The sequence below is a fragment of the Dermochelys coriacea genome, chromosome 17, assembly GCF_009764565.3.
Source record: "Dermochelys coriacea isolate rDerCor1 chromosome 17, rDerCor1.pri.v4, whole genome shotgun sequence".
Taxonomy (NCBI): Eukaryota; Metazoa; Chordata; order Testudines; family Dermochelyidae; genus Dermochelys; species Dermochelys coriacea.
This window is the reverse complement of record NC_050084.1, coordinates 4,672,265-4,686,890: the sequence shown is the minus strand read 5'-3', so window position 1 is coordinate 4,686,890 and position 14,626 is coordinate 4,672,265. Positions and strand designations below refer to the sequence as shown.

The 14,626-nt window shown below is 47.4% G+C and overlaps 1 protein-coding gene across 1 annotated transcript in view; it reads right to left on the bottom strand.

Moving 5' to 3' along the window:
- The window catches only part of DOC2B (double C2 domain beta), a 129,623-nt gene that overhangs the window by 97,326 nt on the left and 17,671 nt on the right, over positions 1-14,626 (bottom strand). Inside the window, exon 2 of the mRNA XM_038376239.2 lies at positions 2,337-2,416. Coding sequence (XP_038232167.1) covers positions 2,337-2,416 — 80 coding nt within the window. The remainder of the gene's footprint in view (positions 1-2,336; positions 2,417-14,626) is intronic.

The following is a 14,626-nucleotide window of genomic DNA, read 5'->3' as shown; positions in this document are numbered from 1 at the left end:
CTCAGTAGGAGGCCAAATTCATCCCTACTGTGATGACAACTGAGCCCTAGTTTGCCTGCAGACGCTGACCCCCAGGAGTTAAATGGAATGGTAGAGAGAAGGCAACAATTTCACTTATCCCAGCCACCATCTTTGGTGGCATACCCCTAGCCAGCTTATCACCATCGTCTTTACTGGATTATTTATTGAACCGCTCTAGGCTTGGCTATCATATCCTCTCACAAAACCTACTGATCGCCTTTCTCATTGACTTCGGCAGGAACAGAGTCAGGCCCTACGTAGGCAGTTTCTGCTCCAAAATGAGCATAAAAACCTAATCGCTTCAATTTCCCCGCCAGCAAAGGCGCTGAGGCAGAGTGCTTTGTGGCAACGATTAGCAGCATTTAACAGAGCCGTTTATAAACTGACAGCCGGTCACAGCGTCAAGTAAATAATCATAATGTTGGATTGGTCTCTCTCTCTTTTTTTTTTTTTGGTATAAATATCATAGAATATCAGGGTTGGAAGGGACCTCAGGTCATCTAGTCCAACCCCCTGCTCAAAGCAGGGCCAATCCCCAATTTTTGCCTCAGATCCCTAAATGGCCCCCTCAAGGATTGAACTCACAATCCTGGGTTTTGCAGGCCAATGCTACAACCACTGAGCTATTCCTTCCCCCAGCTCTAACCATCTCCTAGATGCACTAGTTTAAAAACCATTAAAAGCAAATGGCCATCAATCTCTCTCTGAAAATGCCACAGCAAGAACAACAAAACCAGAGGGAGGGGAGCTGGGGAAGGGTTGCCTGGGCTGGCCTGGGGACTGGAATAGCAGAGCCACCATTAGGATCCTTGGTGGGAATTCTGAACCTGCAAAGACACCTACCCTCCTCCCCCAGTTACTTGCACATGAGAATGGTAGGGGTTTCACTGCAATGGAACTGAACCCATCTAGAGGCCTAATCACCGGACCATCCCTGCTCTTGCTCCTATCTGTACGCTGCCATTTCACAGCTTCTTCACACACCACAGGAAAATCCAGGTGCCTAGTGACCAGATGGCCTAAATGGGTCTCTCTCCATGGATGTCAATTTACACCAGCTGAGAATCTGGGCTTGGTTGCATGATGCTAAACAGGGCAATGTTGCTGTCAATACCGATGGCCTAGCTACTCCAGTTGGCCATGAACTGACTCAAGATTTGGGCTAAGAGGTTTTACCTCAAGACACTCCATCATATGAGGGATCTTTTGAAAGAGGCCAGGGATTAGATAGGATTGTGAAGGCAAATTCAGACTAAGAATGGGCCCAGTGATTATGCCAACAGCACTTCCTACCTCTGAAAACAGAGGAATCAAAAGTTTAAGCAATCGGATTTGTTGTTCGCATAGGATATACTAGATCCCATCTACCATGTGATCTCCACCGATGCCCCACTACTTCTGGATTGCATATTCCCTGGGCTTGCCAGTAGCATAGCTTGTGTCTGCCATGGTGGGAGCGTGGCAGCTCAATGCCTCTCAACTCAACTAAGGTGCTATACAGTACAGGAAGGGTCAATGATCACCTATCCATGAACTGAGTTCTATGGGATACCTGGCCAAAGGCATCACATGTCCTAGCAGGAACAACCAGAGCATCAGCTTTCAGGAGTCCACTGATCATCTTCTCTGCCAAGTCAGTACCATTGGACATATCATTGCTTGTCAGTGGGTCCTACCTCCTGAAGGGCTGAATCAGCAAACGGCCATTGGCCAATGGGGTGATTAACATCAGCAAATGCTATGGGATGAGAGTCAAACCCATAGAAATCTTTCATAGACCAGGGGGCAAAGGAAAGAAAAGATATACAGGAGCATCAAAAACACAAACAGAAAGAGGAGGAGGGAAGCAGGAAAAGGAACGAGTTGAGATGAGGCCAGAAGAAAAGAGAGAGGGAGATGAGGGTAAAGGAAAGCAAGATAGAGAGACAGTGATAGATCAAGGCAAGGGATAGCTACTCATCCTCCCCGCTCCTTTCTCCCTTCAACTCTGATATGAAGCCTTTCAGTGCTGCCCTGGAGATTGGAGGGAGACCAGTCATCTAACTACCCACTCTCCCATCAATGCCACAGCATGTTCAGCCCCTGCACCACTCCCACATTGCATTTTAATTTTAGCAAATACTTCAAAAAAGAGAACCTAGAACTCTGGGGATTTAGCTGCAGCCCGTGCAATGGAAATTCACAGAGCATCGCAGCCTATTGCTTATTACAGATCCACGAGTCACTGTCTCCGTAACAGATAGGAGCCAGAGTAGAGGTCATTAGATCTATGCATATTTAATTCTTGCTGCTTGTAGACTAGCACTGAGACATACCTTGGCTTTACTGATTGTGCAGTGGAGAGCATTGTTTTCTTGGTCGTACAGCAAACTGAAATCTAGTGTTCCCAGCGTAGCTGAAAAAGACAAAAGAGCCTTGTTAATGTGAGCTGCCCAGCAAATGCTGTTTTTACTCTCACTAAAGGGGAATAAAGTGGAGGACTGCTGGGGAAAGCGACCCAGGGAGATGCAAAAGATTCCGCTACAAGCCTGGTGTAAAATAGCCTGCAAACTCAGAGCCTGATTGTCAGAGATGCTAACCAGTCCCAGGTGCCGCTGACCCAACTCACGGTGAGTGCTCAGCACTTTTGACAATCGGACCAGACACATACAACTCCAAGGAGCAATCCACAAAACTCCCATTGGAACCAGATCGGACACTAGCATATACAATGACGCTTAAGACACTGATGCTTTCAGCCACCTGCGCCCAAGACCATGGACATCCTCAGCTGGGTCTAGGAAACTGAGCTCCCACTCTCACAAAGCCATCTCCCTTACAGGACGGCTGGTCACCCCTGCTGGACTGGGAATAAGTCCCGACCCTTCTCTCCTGTAACACTGTATTATGGCACAAGTTCAACCCACACCAAGCGGGCATAACATCCCTCCATTGTAATGGGAGCTCCGCCCACCTGTGCCATGGCTGAATTTGGTTAACATAATGTAACTGCTAATTCTCCACCCATTTGATTCCGCCCACCCCGGCAGCCTTGAGCTCCTGCCACCCCAATCCTACTCCTCACTCCCCCCCACAACAGCCCCCACCTCCTTCACACCCAACCTTGGCAGGCTCCAGCCACTCTACAATCCCACTCCTTGTCAGGCTTCAGCTGTACCCCCCACCCTGCCTTCCTCCCAGGTTCCAACAAGGAGTCAGCTCCACTGCCCCCCCATCCCATGTTCCAGATTTACCTCAGCCCCACTCCCACCAAGGGGAGGCTTCTGTGCAGGAGGCAAACAGGGGAGGCACCCTGCTGGGATCCCCCTACCTTACTGCAGTGTAATGGAGAGAGAGGGCAGCTGTTGCTGAGCTCAGTGGCAGGGTTCAGCTCTGTCGTGCTCTCACTACTGGAGGGTGCCCTCCTGAGAGCAAACAGGGACTGCGGGCAGCAGCTACCACAGCTCAACAAGCAGACTTTAGTGGCCAAAGCAGGAACAGCAGACAAAATCCCCCTGGCCGCCGATTGCCAGGCACCTCCCAGACCATGACACTCTTGCTATTCCCGCGAGCGTTGAGCAAGTGCCGTGGGAACTGGCTCCAGCCCTTGACAGGACACTGGATGCACTTTCAATTTAGGTCAAGGTGCCTGGATATTACAGTGTGGGGCAGGTAGCGAACACACAATACAACCACAAACAATCATTCCCGACCTTTGGGAGTCAGTGGGCTAGCAAGCACACCCTTCCACCCTCAGGGAAAGAAAGATGCGCTTTACCATTGCATCGGGAGGGCTGGCAGTTTGCAATTGACCCACAGCTATGGGAATTTGCTTGCCTTGTTTGGCCCCAAGCATTCCTTGCAGCTGAGAAAATGGGAGACCCGCTGATAGAACCGCAGAGCTGCCATCTGTGATCGCCCTGAATAACGAGCGAAACCCAGAATAACCTTGGCTGCACAGCAGCTTCAACAGTTGGTGTAGCAGATGGGTGCAAACTAACACCCATGACAGCAGCTGCCTTTGGGGGTGCCAGATCCTACTCTCACTTCCCCCTCCCCTTGCAACCTCGCTGGCCTCATCTACTCCAACAAACTCGTTCTTGCCAGCCACCTCCTAATGCTGCTCTTTTTCCAGCTGGGTTTGCCATCGCTGGGGCCCATGAAAAGAAAATCACGAAGGGTTGTTTACACTGCATCTGGGAGCAAGCCGCCCACCCCAGGGCCATAGTCTTGTGCTAGCAGGGCTCGCACTAGCATACTAAAAATAGCTATGTAGACATTGCAGCTCATCTCCCCAGGCTTGGCTCCAGCCCAAGCCGCAACATTTACACAGCCATTTTTAGCATGCTAACGCAAGCCCTGCCAGCACAAGTCTGTAGATCTGAGCCAGGAAGCTCGCCTCCAGATACAGCGTAGATATACCCTCAGGGATCAGGCCTGCACGAGAGGCCTTAGCTGCATTAAGGATGCTGTTTCCTTGACCACTGATCCCCATTTTATCAACCACAAGTGGCATTAGGAACCAGCAAGGGCAGCAAATGCCCAGCGGTGCTGATAAATGGAAAATCTCCTGGCTTCTCAGTCATGCAATCCAAAGCCTTCTCCTTCTCTAAAGTATTAGTGGGGCACAGCAGGTCTGAGATCTCCCAGTCTTTAGGGAGAGGTTCTGTTCCAGGATTGTCTCTAGACAGCACAGATCGTGCAGCTTTCATGTGTTGAGGTTTGCAGGGTGTGGCTCTTGGATCATTGATTACTGGCTCCCAAGGGCAACGATAACTGCAGGTGATAGGTAAAATCCAGAACAGGCATGAGCAGCTGCAGCTCCAGGGACTTCAGTAAGGCCCCTTAGTGCAGCCAAGCAGCTCTCAGCACAAGTCCATGTATGCCTGTGCACCTGTGTGCATATGTGTATGTAAGCTAAACCCCACTTTGCACATCCCCCTACCCCCAGTCCTGAGGCCACCTGAGAGCTGGACCAGTTTCCAGCATAAATTAGAGCAGCCAATGGGTAACCATGTTGCTTACAGCCCTAAGGAGCTGTTCTGACAGCCAGAGGATAAGGATGCCCTGGTCTCACCCCCATTTCCCATGGCACCCTGTGCCAGTGGAAGGGAGGGAGGGCCCTAAGAGTAACTATGGAGGCTTCACACCACTCGAGGATTCCTGGAGGCTGGGGTGACCTGTAGTCAATCCTCTGGGGTTAAGGTTGATCAGGCACACCAGCCCCAGTGTAGTCCTAGTGTGCAGACGAGGGCCCAGGTCTGAATGAAGCCAGGCACCTGGGAAAGCTTCCCTGAACACAGCAAGATCAGAGATAACATTGCTCAGCATTTCTGTGCTGCCGAGCTCCCAGGTTCCAATCCAAACACCACAGTTTCCAGTTTAATTCTGCAGAGCCAAGAGGCCTGGATAAGCATCCAAGAGTCTGAGAGCTCAGAACAGCCAAAGCTCTCCAAGGTTTCCCAAATGTTCTGTGCTCTATTTCATCCAGTCCAATCTAATCTCCTCTATCAGTTTAGCTATCTATGAACCCCTCGTGCGCCCATCACCCGAGTCTAGTGTCTCTCACTTTCTGAGGTTTGTCATGGGGAAAGGTGTCCCACAGCTTTCTGGGCAGCAAATGGATAATTATGGTACAATGAGTGGGGGGTAATTTTCTCCCCAAATCTGTTCAGAGCAAGTTTTGTTCCACAAAACCCAGACTGGAGTTCCTGGGATCCGGATGTCATTTATCCACATCTCCAAGCTGTGAGGGTTTAGATGAATCGTTCTTATTTTGGGCCATCACTAGAATAAATAACTACCCCAAGGTGAGTTTTCAGAGAGCTTTTGCCATACAAACCTCCCATGCACATGCTCTCCAGCCCTAGGCATAGCATGAGATGCACTTGAATCTCTGTACCCTTCTGGTTCCTGTAAAGCTCCTCCTGGTCTGCCTCCCTCAACCCAAGTCTCTTTCAGGCCCTCCCTCAGACCATGGTCTATAAATTTAAAACACTCAACACAGCTATCCCCATACCCCCACAAGCTACAGGGGCTCAGAGACCTTGCCCTGTGCACCCCTATCTGCTCCAGGGCCAGCCACAGAAGCAAACCTCCCTCCAGCAGCTCCCCCTTCAACTGAGTTCTCTCAGCCCTTTATAGGGATCACCTAACCCAGGGGTGGGCAAGAATTTTTGCAGGGGGAGCCACTCCACAAATTCTGGTAAGTCATCATGGGCCACACATTTCTACTATATTAATGGAGGGGGTGCGAGGTCTGGGAGGGAGTTTGGGTGCAGGAGAGGGCTCTGGGCTGGGGCAGGGGTTAGGGGTGCGGGACGGGATGTGAGGTGCAGGCTCTGGCTGGGAGGAGCTTACCACAGGCAGCTCCCGGCCAGCAGCGTAGCAGGGCTCAGGCAGGCTGCCTGCATGCCGCGGCCCCATGCCGCTCCCAGAAGCGTCTGCGGCCAGTTGCTGCTGGCACGTCTCTGCGCGCCCCTTGTGGGGAGAAGGACAGCAAGTCTCCATACACTGCCCGCGACCACCACAAGCACCGCCCCCGCAGCTCCCGTTGGCCTGACCTAACCCCTTCCCAATTCTGGGTCTGATAACTGAACAGGGCTGGCTCTCCCCAGGTACCCTGGCCCTTAGAGGGGCAGGCACCCCATGACAGTCCCCTTCCAAGCAAGGTAAGCACTGAGAAGGAGCCACGCAATGTAGGTCTAAGAACAGGTATGCTTTAAACACTATGCTGTGTACTTACCTTTGACCTATCAAGCCATTGCAGATGGTTTAAACAGAGGCACATTAGAATTCACACCTTACGATCCACATTTTACCAAACAGGCATCGAAGTTAAATGACTTGTCCCAGGTTGCATGTTGAGTCTCCCAGTTCTGACTCCCAGGCTCAGGCTGTAAACACTAGACCACATTGCCACCTTCTACTACTCAGCCTAACAGCACCACCCATCCACTCGTCTCCCCAAGAGGAAACAGACGTTCACAACACATCATCACCAAATAAACAGCACCATGAAGTCCCATATTCAGTGCCTCTCAGATCAGACTCAGTCAGTTTACAAGATGTTTTTCCTAACTGTCCGTCCCATCAGCTTAGCCTGGGATCACCCAGGAGTTTAGAGGACTCATGTTAAAGAGCTTGTGACTGCCTTACTAGCTAAGGAGTGGGTTTTCCAGACACAGCACCAAGCATGTTCCGCGGCAGGGGTTGCGCTCTCTTTGTGATATCAGTGAAAAGACCTTAATTGACTTCAAGCAGCTTTGGATTGGGCCATAGCTGAATGCAGGGAAAAGATTAAAAACAAGGGGGAACTGACTTGCTAAATTTAACTGGTTTTAGCATAAACAGTCAGAGGAAAGCATTTGAACAGCACCAATAATAATGATGAGATGGGGAAAATGATGAATAGGCTTTAATGGGAACAGAATAACATCCTGTGTTGTTGTTGCTTTTTAAACTCTGACTCTGTGTGGTGCCTTGGTTTCGAGTCTAGGCGGGTCTGAGGGCACAAAGGAAATCTGCGTTTCATTCAGAGCTCCAGCTGGATGAGCAGGAGGATGCCATCCGGATTTCAGCACCTGTGGAAATTGTAGAGGGTGTTTGCCTTGGTATTATTTACTTCGCTGCTCCTTTAAAACAAGTCAGAGCCAGATGGCCTGGCTTAACTGCACTGCTCTGTAGTGCCACATGGGAGATGCAGGTTTGATCCCCCAAGCTGGTTGCTCACAGCCTGCTTTTTAGGGGAGCTGAGCCTGTAATCCTTGAGAGAACACCTGTGGTTTGTTTACACAGGGTCTCCCAGATGGTTGTTTATGTAGGGCCAGCAATTTTGTCTGGCTCTTGTTCATTCTCTTTGGAAACATTTGCATTCTCGTGCCCTTTTTCAGGCAGGTTGTAGGCTTCGTACCCTCCAGCTACCAGCATGAACGCTGACCCATCCCCCTCTTGTTTCTTTACTTGATTGTCAAGTCAACTTCATCAACAAATATAACAGTTCACGGGTCAAGCTCTCTGCTGGCTGATGTAGCTCCATTGGTTTCAGTTTACACTAGCAAAGAATTTGGTCCCAAATTCTTTTAAAAAAGTCTATCCACTGTCACCCTCAAGATCCTCCTTGTTCCCCATACTCCTGACTCTCATGCTAAGACAGAAAGTCTACTTCTCTCTGTACCTTGTGTGCTAAGTACGAGGCTCCTACATGGAGGCTTTTCCCCCACAACTGCTGCTAAGTTTCATGTACATCCTTCCTGGACACCAGTATCTTTTACTCCTTCTTGATGCAACTGGTGCAAGGTGAAGCGGGGGCTTGTGTGTAGTTCGGCTTGCCGAAACAGCAAGAACTGAGAGCAATTAGCGCAACAAAGTAATTGTGCGTGCCCACTGCACAACCACCATCCCCTTGGTACAGTTCACTGCCTGGCCACTGAGCCTAAGAACTGTTCAGGTGTAATAGTAATTACAGCTTACTATGCCCACAAAGGCATCCCAGAGTCACTAACATTGAAATGTGGCCGCCTCTGGGGTGCAGGGGGTGGGATCTTGAATGAAAGGACCTCACTCTACCAGGTCCCCTCCAAAAGCCACACACACCGTTTGCAGTTTGCTCACTTCATCTCTTGTGGAAGGATGAAGGACTGAGCCAGTGCTGCTGGAATCGGAGCTTGCGTCTCCACAGAATTCCAGCTAACCTGATAGCCTCATCGATTTCAAAGCCACAAGTATCTTTACAACTGTCTAGACTGCAGAACGCAAGCTAAAGAATTTCACACAGTGCATCCGTCTGCTGCATGCAACAGATGCAGCTACTGAATAAGCCACGCACTCTCCTGGGGAGACGGATTACAACTCAGCTTCTTCTGCTCCAAACACACAAGTCCCTACTCCTTAAGATAGAGAAGACTGCCACAGATTTGGCTCACTGGCCTGTCCCATCCCTGCCATGCACCAGGTAACAATACGTCCCTGGCTGTTATTTTAAAACAGAACCTGCACTGCACGATAACTAATACCTTTTCCCTTCCAAGGATGTTCTGCCTCCCATGTTGGAGCCCCGAATACCCTGCCCCAACCCCGTTACCCCCTGATTTACATCCTCTGGAGGAGGAGGTGACCCACACTGCAGCTATAGGCACCGTTCCCTTGGGTAAATGGAGTGGAAATTACCATCAATACTGCTCCTGAATCGTCAGAGGGATACAACACAGACGAGAGATTAGAAACAGAGAGAGATGGCTGCTGAGCCTGCAGAGAGGAATTCATTCCTGCTCTTAGTATTATACCTTTTGCCCTGAAGGAAGCAAACAGCGCATGGCCCTGCCGTCGTGTCGTTTGCTATTGCAGGTTTTAATGGCTCCAGATGTAGAATAATTAGCACTGCTGTGAATGCCATTCAGTGTGGTGGTTGTTCTTAATAGGACAGAGGCAGGTGCACTATGGGCAGCAGTGTCCATTGCCTCAAGCTGAAATGTGCTGCTCCCAGTCTTAAAAGTGCACCTGCTGCCAGGAGTCTTTGCAAACACCACGAGGCTCCAAACAAACAGAGCTCCAATAAGTAATTTTCAGTCAGGAGGAATCTGGCATTTCCCCACATGAGAGGCAAGCAATCTATTAACATGGACTCAAAATTCTGCCGAGCCGCTCTGTTAAGAGAGCCAAACTCATTATTTTCCATCTTGGTAAGAGTTAAAGAATGCTCTGCACCAGAGACCATGCCTTGAAATATGATCTTGTCCATGCACTGACCACATGCCTGTCCATGGAGGTAGGATCAGATCTGTTCCCACATACACATGCTGGAAACGACTCCACAGTAAGCTGAAATAACTGCTCCACACACCTGCTGTAATTTCCACCATTCTTGGCATAAACAGAATGCACATTTGTATATTAACCCCTCTAGCCAAATGATCCACCAATGGGCACTATTCTGACATCCTGCTGGACCCCAAATGTAAAACTAAACTTGAAAAAGATATAAATATTTTGGGGTTAAATAAATAAAAACACAATATATTTTAAACAAATCAACATTCACCTGAAGTACATGCAACCAAGACACTTCAGCACCAGTAAAATGCATAAGAATATGAAAGTAAAGCTGACAGGAAACCAAAGTGACAATGAGTGGCCAAGTTTCATGGTCACAGATGAGTGGAATGCAAAATACAGCAAACAAACAGCATGAGTGGTGAAAAGCAAACTGGATTTTTAAATTCCTTTCTCTTCGGATGATCAGATGGATTGTCACTAACCCAGAGCTGGACGTCTGTCCTTTAGAATACTTATATAATCTGCAGCAGGGGAAATTTAAATTAGAAAGCTTTCTTCCTAATATCTAACTCTAAGGATAGACGCACTGGAACAGGCTTCCAAGGGAGGTTGTGGAATCCCTGTTATTGGAGGCTTTTATGAACAGGTAATACTTCTGTCAGGAATGGTCTAGGTTTACTTGGTCTTGCCTCAGGGCGGAGACTGGACTAGGTGACGGTCCCTTCCAATCCTACATTTCTTGGATTCTATGGTTATTCTAAGGTGTCCCTTTAAAATTGTCCTTCTTCAGAGCACTCAGAACCATCTCCCCTACTCCAGCCAAATGAAGCCCTGGATTCGAGCACTTTCACTCATCCCCTAACAATATTTTCCAAAGTACAGCAGAGCCTGCCAGCAGTTCCTCAAGTTCAACAAAGTTTCTTTCAGGTCACAAGCTCAAAGGGACATGAACTCACCAGCAGGCACGTTTTCTGTTTGTGCATTGTACACGCACATCTACCCTTTCGAACTCCACCCTCTGATCTAACACCACACCCAATCACAAATGGAATCCCACAACTGTTTTCTAGGTAACAGCACTCTCCTCGACATCATATACAGGCTTCAGATAATGGAAAGAATCAAAACCAACATGCAAAGCATTTTCAATAAAATTACAAGACTCGGTGACCAGAAGATGAAGTTAGACAAGTTCATGCTAGAAATAAGGCACACATTATTAAGTGAGGGTAATTAACCATTGGAGAGCAATTAAATTAGGGTGGTGGTGAATTCTCTATCACTTGAAGTCTTTAAACCAAGATCAGATGTCTTTCTAAAAGATGTGTTCTAGCTCAACCACAAGATATGGGCTCGAAACAGGATTTACTTGGTGAAATTATGTGGCCTGTGTTAGTCAGGAGGTCAGACTAGATGATCCTTTCTGCTTTAAAATCTATGAATTCTGCATGCCTAAAATAATGATAATCTAAGCAATGTGCACATTACAGGTGCTGAGAGGACCTGACTGCCAAGGAAAGAACTGCATAATTCACAGCATCTCCCTCTCGAATTAGGATGCTTCTGTCACTCACAGACCACTGAGGGCACCAGCAGTCATCCAGGCCCAACCATCACATATATTCCATATGCGTATACTTTTACATACACACAAATTTAGAGCTCGTGAGTAATCAGGCCTACTTGTACCCACTCCAGTGATATCCAAAGGAATCTGAGGGCTTGTCTACACTAGGAAATCAAGCAGAATAGCTATTGCAAAATTAGATATTCCACAACAGTGATTCCAGAGTAGCTCTTTATGTGGACACTCCATTTTGCAATAAAAGTGACTTTATTCAGAGAATCAGTTACATGATTCTAACCATATAAATATTGAGCTAGAAGGGACCTCAAGGGGTCATCTCGTCCAGTCCCCTGCAGTGAGGCAGGACCAAGTATACCTAAACCATCCTGACAGGTGTTTATTTAACCTGTTTTTAAAAACCTTCAATGACAGGGATTCTACAAGTCCCCGAAAGCCTATTCCAGAGCTTAACGATCCTTACAGTTGGAAAGTTTTTCCTAATATCTAACCTAAAACTCCCTTGCTGGGGATTAATACCATTACTTCTTTTCAGTTACTTACTTTAATGGACATGGAGACCAATTGACCACAGTCCTCTTTAGAACAGCCCTTAACATACTTGAAGACTTAACAGGTTCCCCTCCTCAGTCTTCTTTTCTATAGACTAAACATGCCCAGATTTTTAATCTTTCCTCATAGGTCAAGTTTTCTAAACCTTGTATCATTTTTGTTGCTCTGCTCTGGACTCTCTCTAATTTGTCCACATCTTTTTTAAAGAGTAGTGCCCAGACACAGTTCTCCAACTTAGGCCTTACCTGTGCTGAGTAGAATGGGACAATTACTTCCTGCATCTTACATATGACATTCATATTAATACACCCCGGAATGATATTAGCCTTTTTCAGAACTGCATCACATTGCTGATTCTCATTTAATTTGTGACCCACTATAACCCCCAGATCTTTTTCATCTAGCCAGTTATTTCCCATTTTGTAGCTGTGTGTTTGATTTTTTCCTTCCTAAGTGTAGTACTTCGCACTTATCTTTACTGACTTTAATCTTGTTGCTTTCAGGCCAATTCTCCAATTTGTTAAGGTCATTTTGAGTTCTAATCCTCCTCCGAAATGCTAACAACCACTCCCAGGTTGGGGTCATCTGCAAGTTTTATAAGCATACTCTCCATGCTTTTATCCAAGTCCCTAATGAAAATATAGAACAGTAGCACGCCCACGACAGACCCCTACATTAAAATGAAAACTTGTCAAGTTCTGCTGACTCAGCATTAGCAACTGGGCTAGTTTGCAGTGGAATATGGGAGTTATGTCTCTCAGTTTGCTGCAGGGGTGCCCGTTTACCACAAAGGATTCAGCTAATTATAGCCACAATTTACTGCAGAATAATTAGTGTGCTTCCAAATCCACTTTTATTCCAGAATACTGTATCCATGCAGGGAGTTAGTCTGGAATTGTTACTGCAGAAGAGCCTAAATCAATATAACATACAACAGAGAGCTTGAAGATGTAAATTAAAGCAGGATGAGGACTAGATTACATCACCTTGCACATTATTTCTGAATTTGGCCCACAGAGTCTAGTTATTATTCTCTAGAGAGTAACTTCCCATATCATACATTGCCACGCTGCCAACTACTGGTGGCTGCACTTCAGGAGCAGGTAAGTGATCTCTGCATATAGTTTGTAAAACACGTTGGGATCCTGGAGATGAGGAGTTATAGAACATAAGATCATTATTATTCAGACGCCAGAAAATGGTGGGCTCCATCCAAGTCTTGCACAGCCCTCCAAGCTGTGGCTATAATTAGTTGAATCCTCCATGACAAACAGGCATCCCAGCAGCAGATTGAGACACATAGCTCCCATTTTCCAATGCCAACTATCCCATCTGCTAAAGCTGAGTCAGCCGAACTTCACAAGTCTTCAGGTCACCTTAGGTGTTGAAGAAATCTCCCAGAATTGGAGTTTGCTTATTTCCACGTGTTTGCTGAGAAGGCCCCTTAATCATTCATTTGCTCAGATCCCTGAATTCTAATTGTCCTGAGCTCAGCAGAATAGTTTAATCTCATGAAGGGAGCTTTTAGCCTGACGGATTCTGTAATCTAAAAAACAAATTATAGGCTTGGCTTGAAACCGGAATTTGGCCAGGAAATGAACAAACCAATCATCCTCCCAGAAACGACTCTTCGCCTTCAGGTGCTGCTGGATCACAGAAATCCTAGTTCCAGCAAGGCAGACAAAATTTAAAGGAAATAAAATACTGAAGCAGATGCTCATATGTTTCTGCGTTTCTTTTAACAAACAAGTGAAGCGTGCTAAGAACTGCAGCCTCTCCCCTTGGTGGAAGAATCTGGCCTCCTCTTTATCATGACTACTGAGATCAGCACTTTCTGCAGAGTGGGGCCTGAAACTTTTGTTTGTATCCATTCAGCACTACTGTTCCATAAAGGTTGTAAGCAGACAAGTTGCAGTCTATATCCTATAGCGCCTTTGCACCATACAGTTAGTTCTAAGAGGCGGCAGCATGACCTAGTGGACAGAGCACTGGAGTGGGAATCAGAGACTTGGGTTCTATTCTGCTCTGCTGCTGTGAGGCCTTGGGCAAGTCACTTCACCTGTCAGTTTTCCCATCTGTAAAACGGGGCTAATAATACTAGCCTCTTTTGTAAAGGGCTCTGAGAGCTACAGATGAAAAGCTGGGTGAAGACAAGAGATAGGTATTATCACCTTACTAATGTACTTGAGTGGAACCGCAAGCTAAGCGACTGGTCTTAAAAGTCAAACTCTTATGTAGTGATTGACAATGGGATAGGGAACCTTTTATTTCAAGGCTGGTCAGAGGTCTCAGCACAGTTCCTGGCAGGCAGCTGTCCATATTGGCACCTCTGTTACAGGTCAAACTGGCCTGCAGATCATCCTCAGACTCGGAACCTTTTAGGGTCTGATCTAGCTCTCGATGGAATCACTGGGAGTCCTTCCATTGACTTTAGTGGCTTTAAGACTCCCCCATTGTTACCAATCACCATGTCAGAGCACAGATGCCAATCTAGAAACAGCTTTTGCTCTACAAATGTTATCATTCAGATTGTACAGCTGTTAGAGGCCTCAGCTGAGTGCTGCATCCCATTGGGCTGCCCAGACACCCAGGAAGAGCTTACAGTCTACATAGACAAGCTAAGCTAAGAGTGGAAGGGGAAATGGGGACACAGAGAGTTGAAATGACATGCCCCAGGATGCAGCAGGTAAGTGGTGGAGCTGGGAATAGAACCCA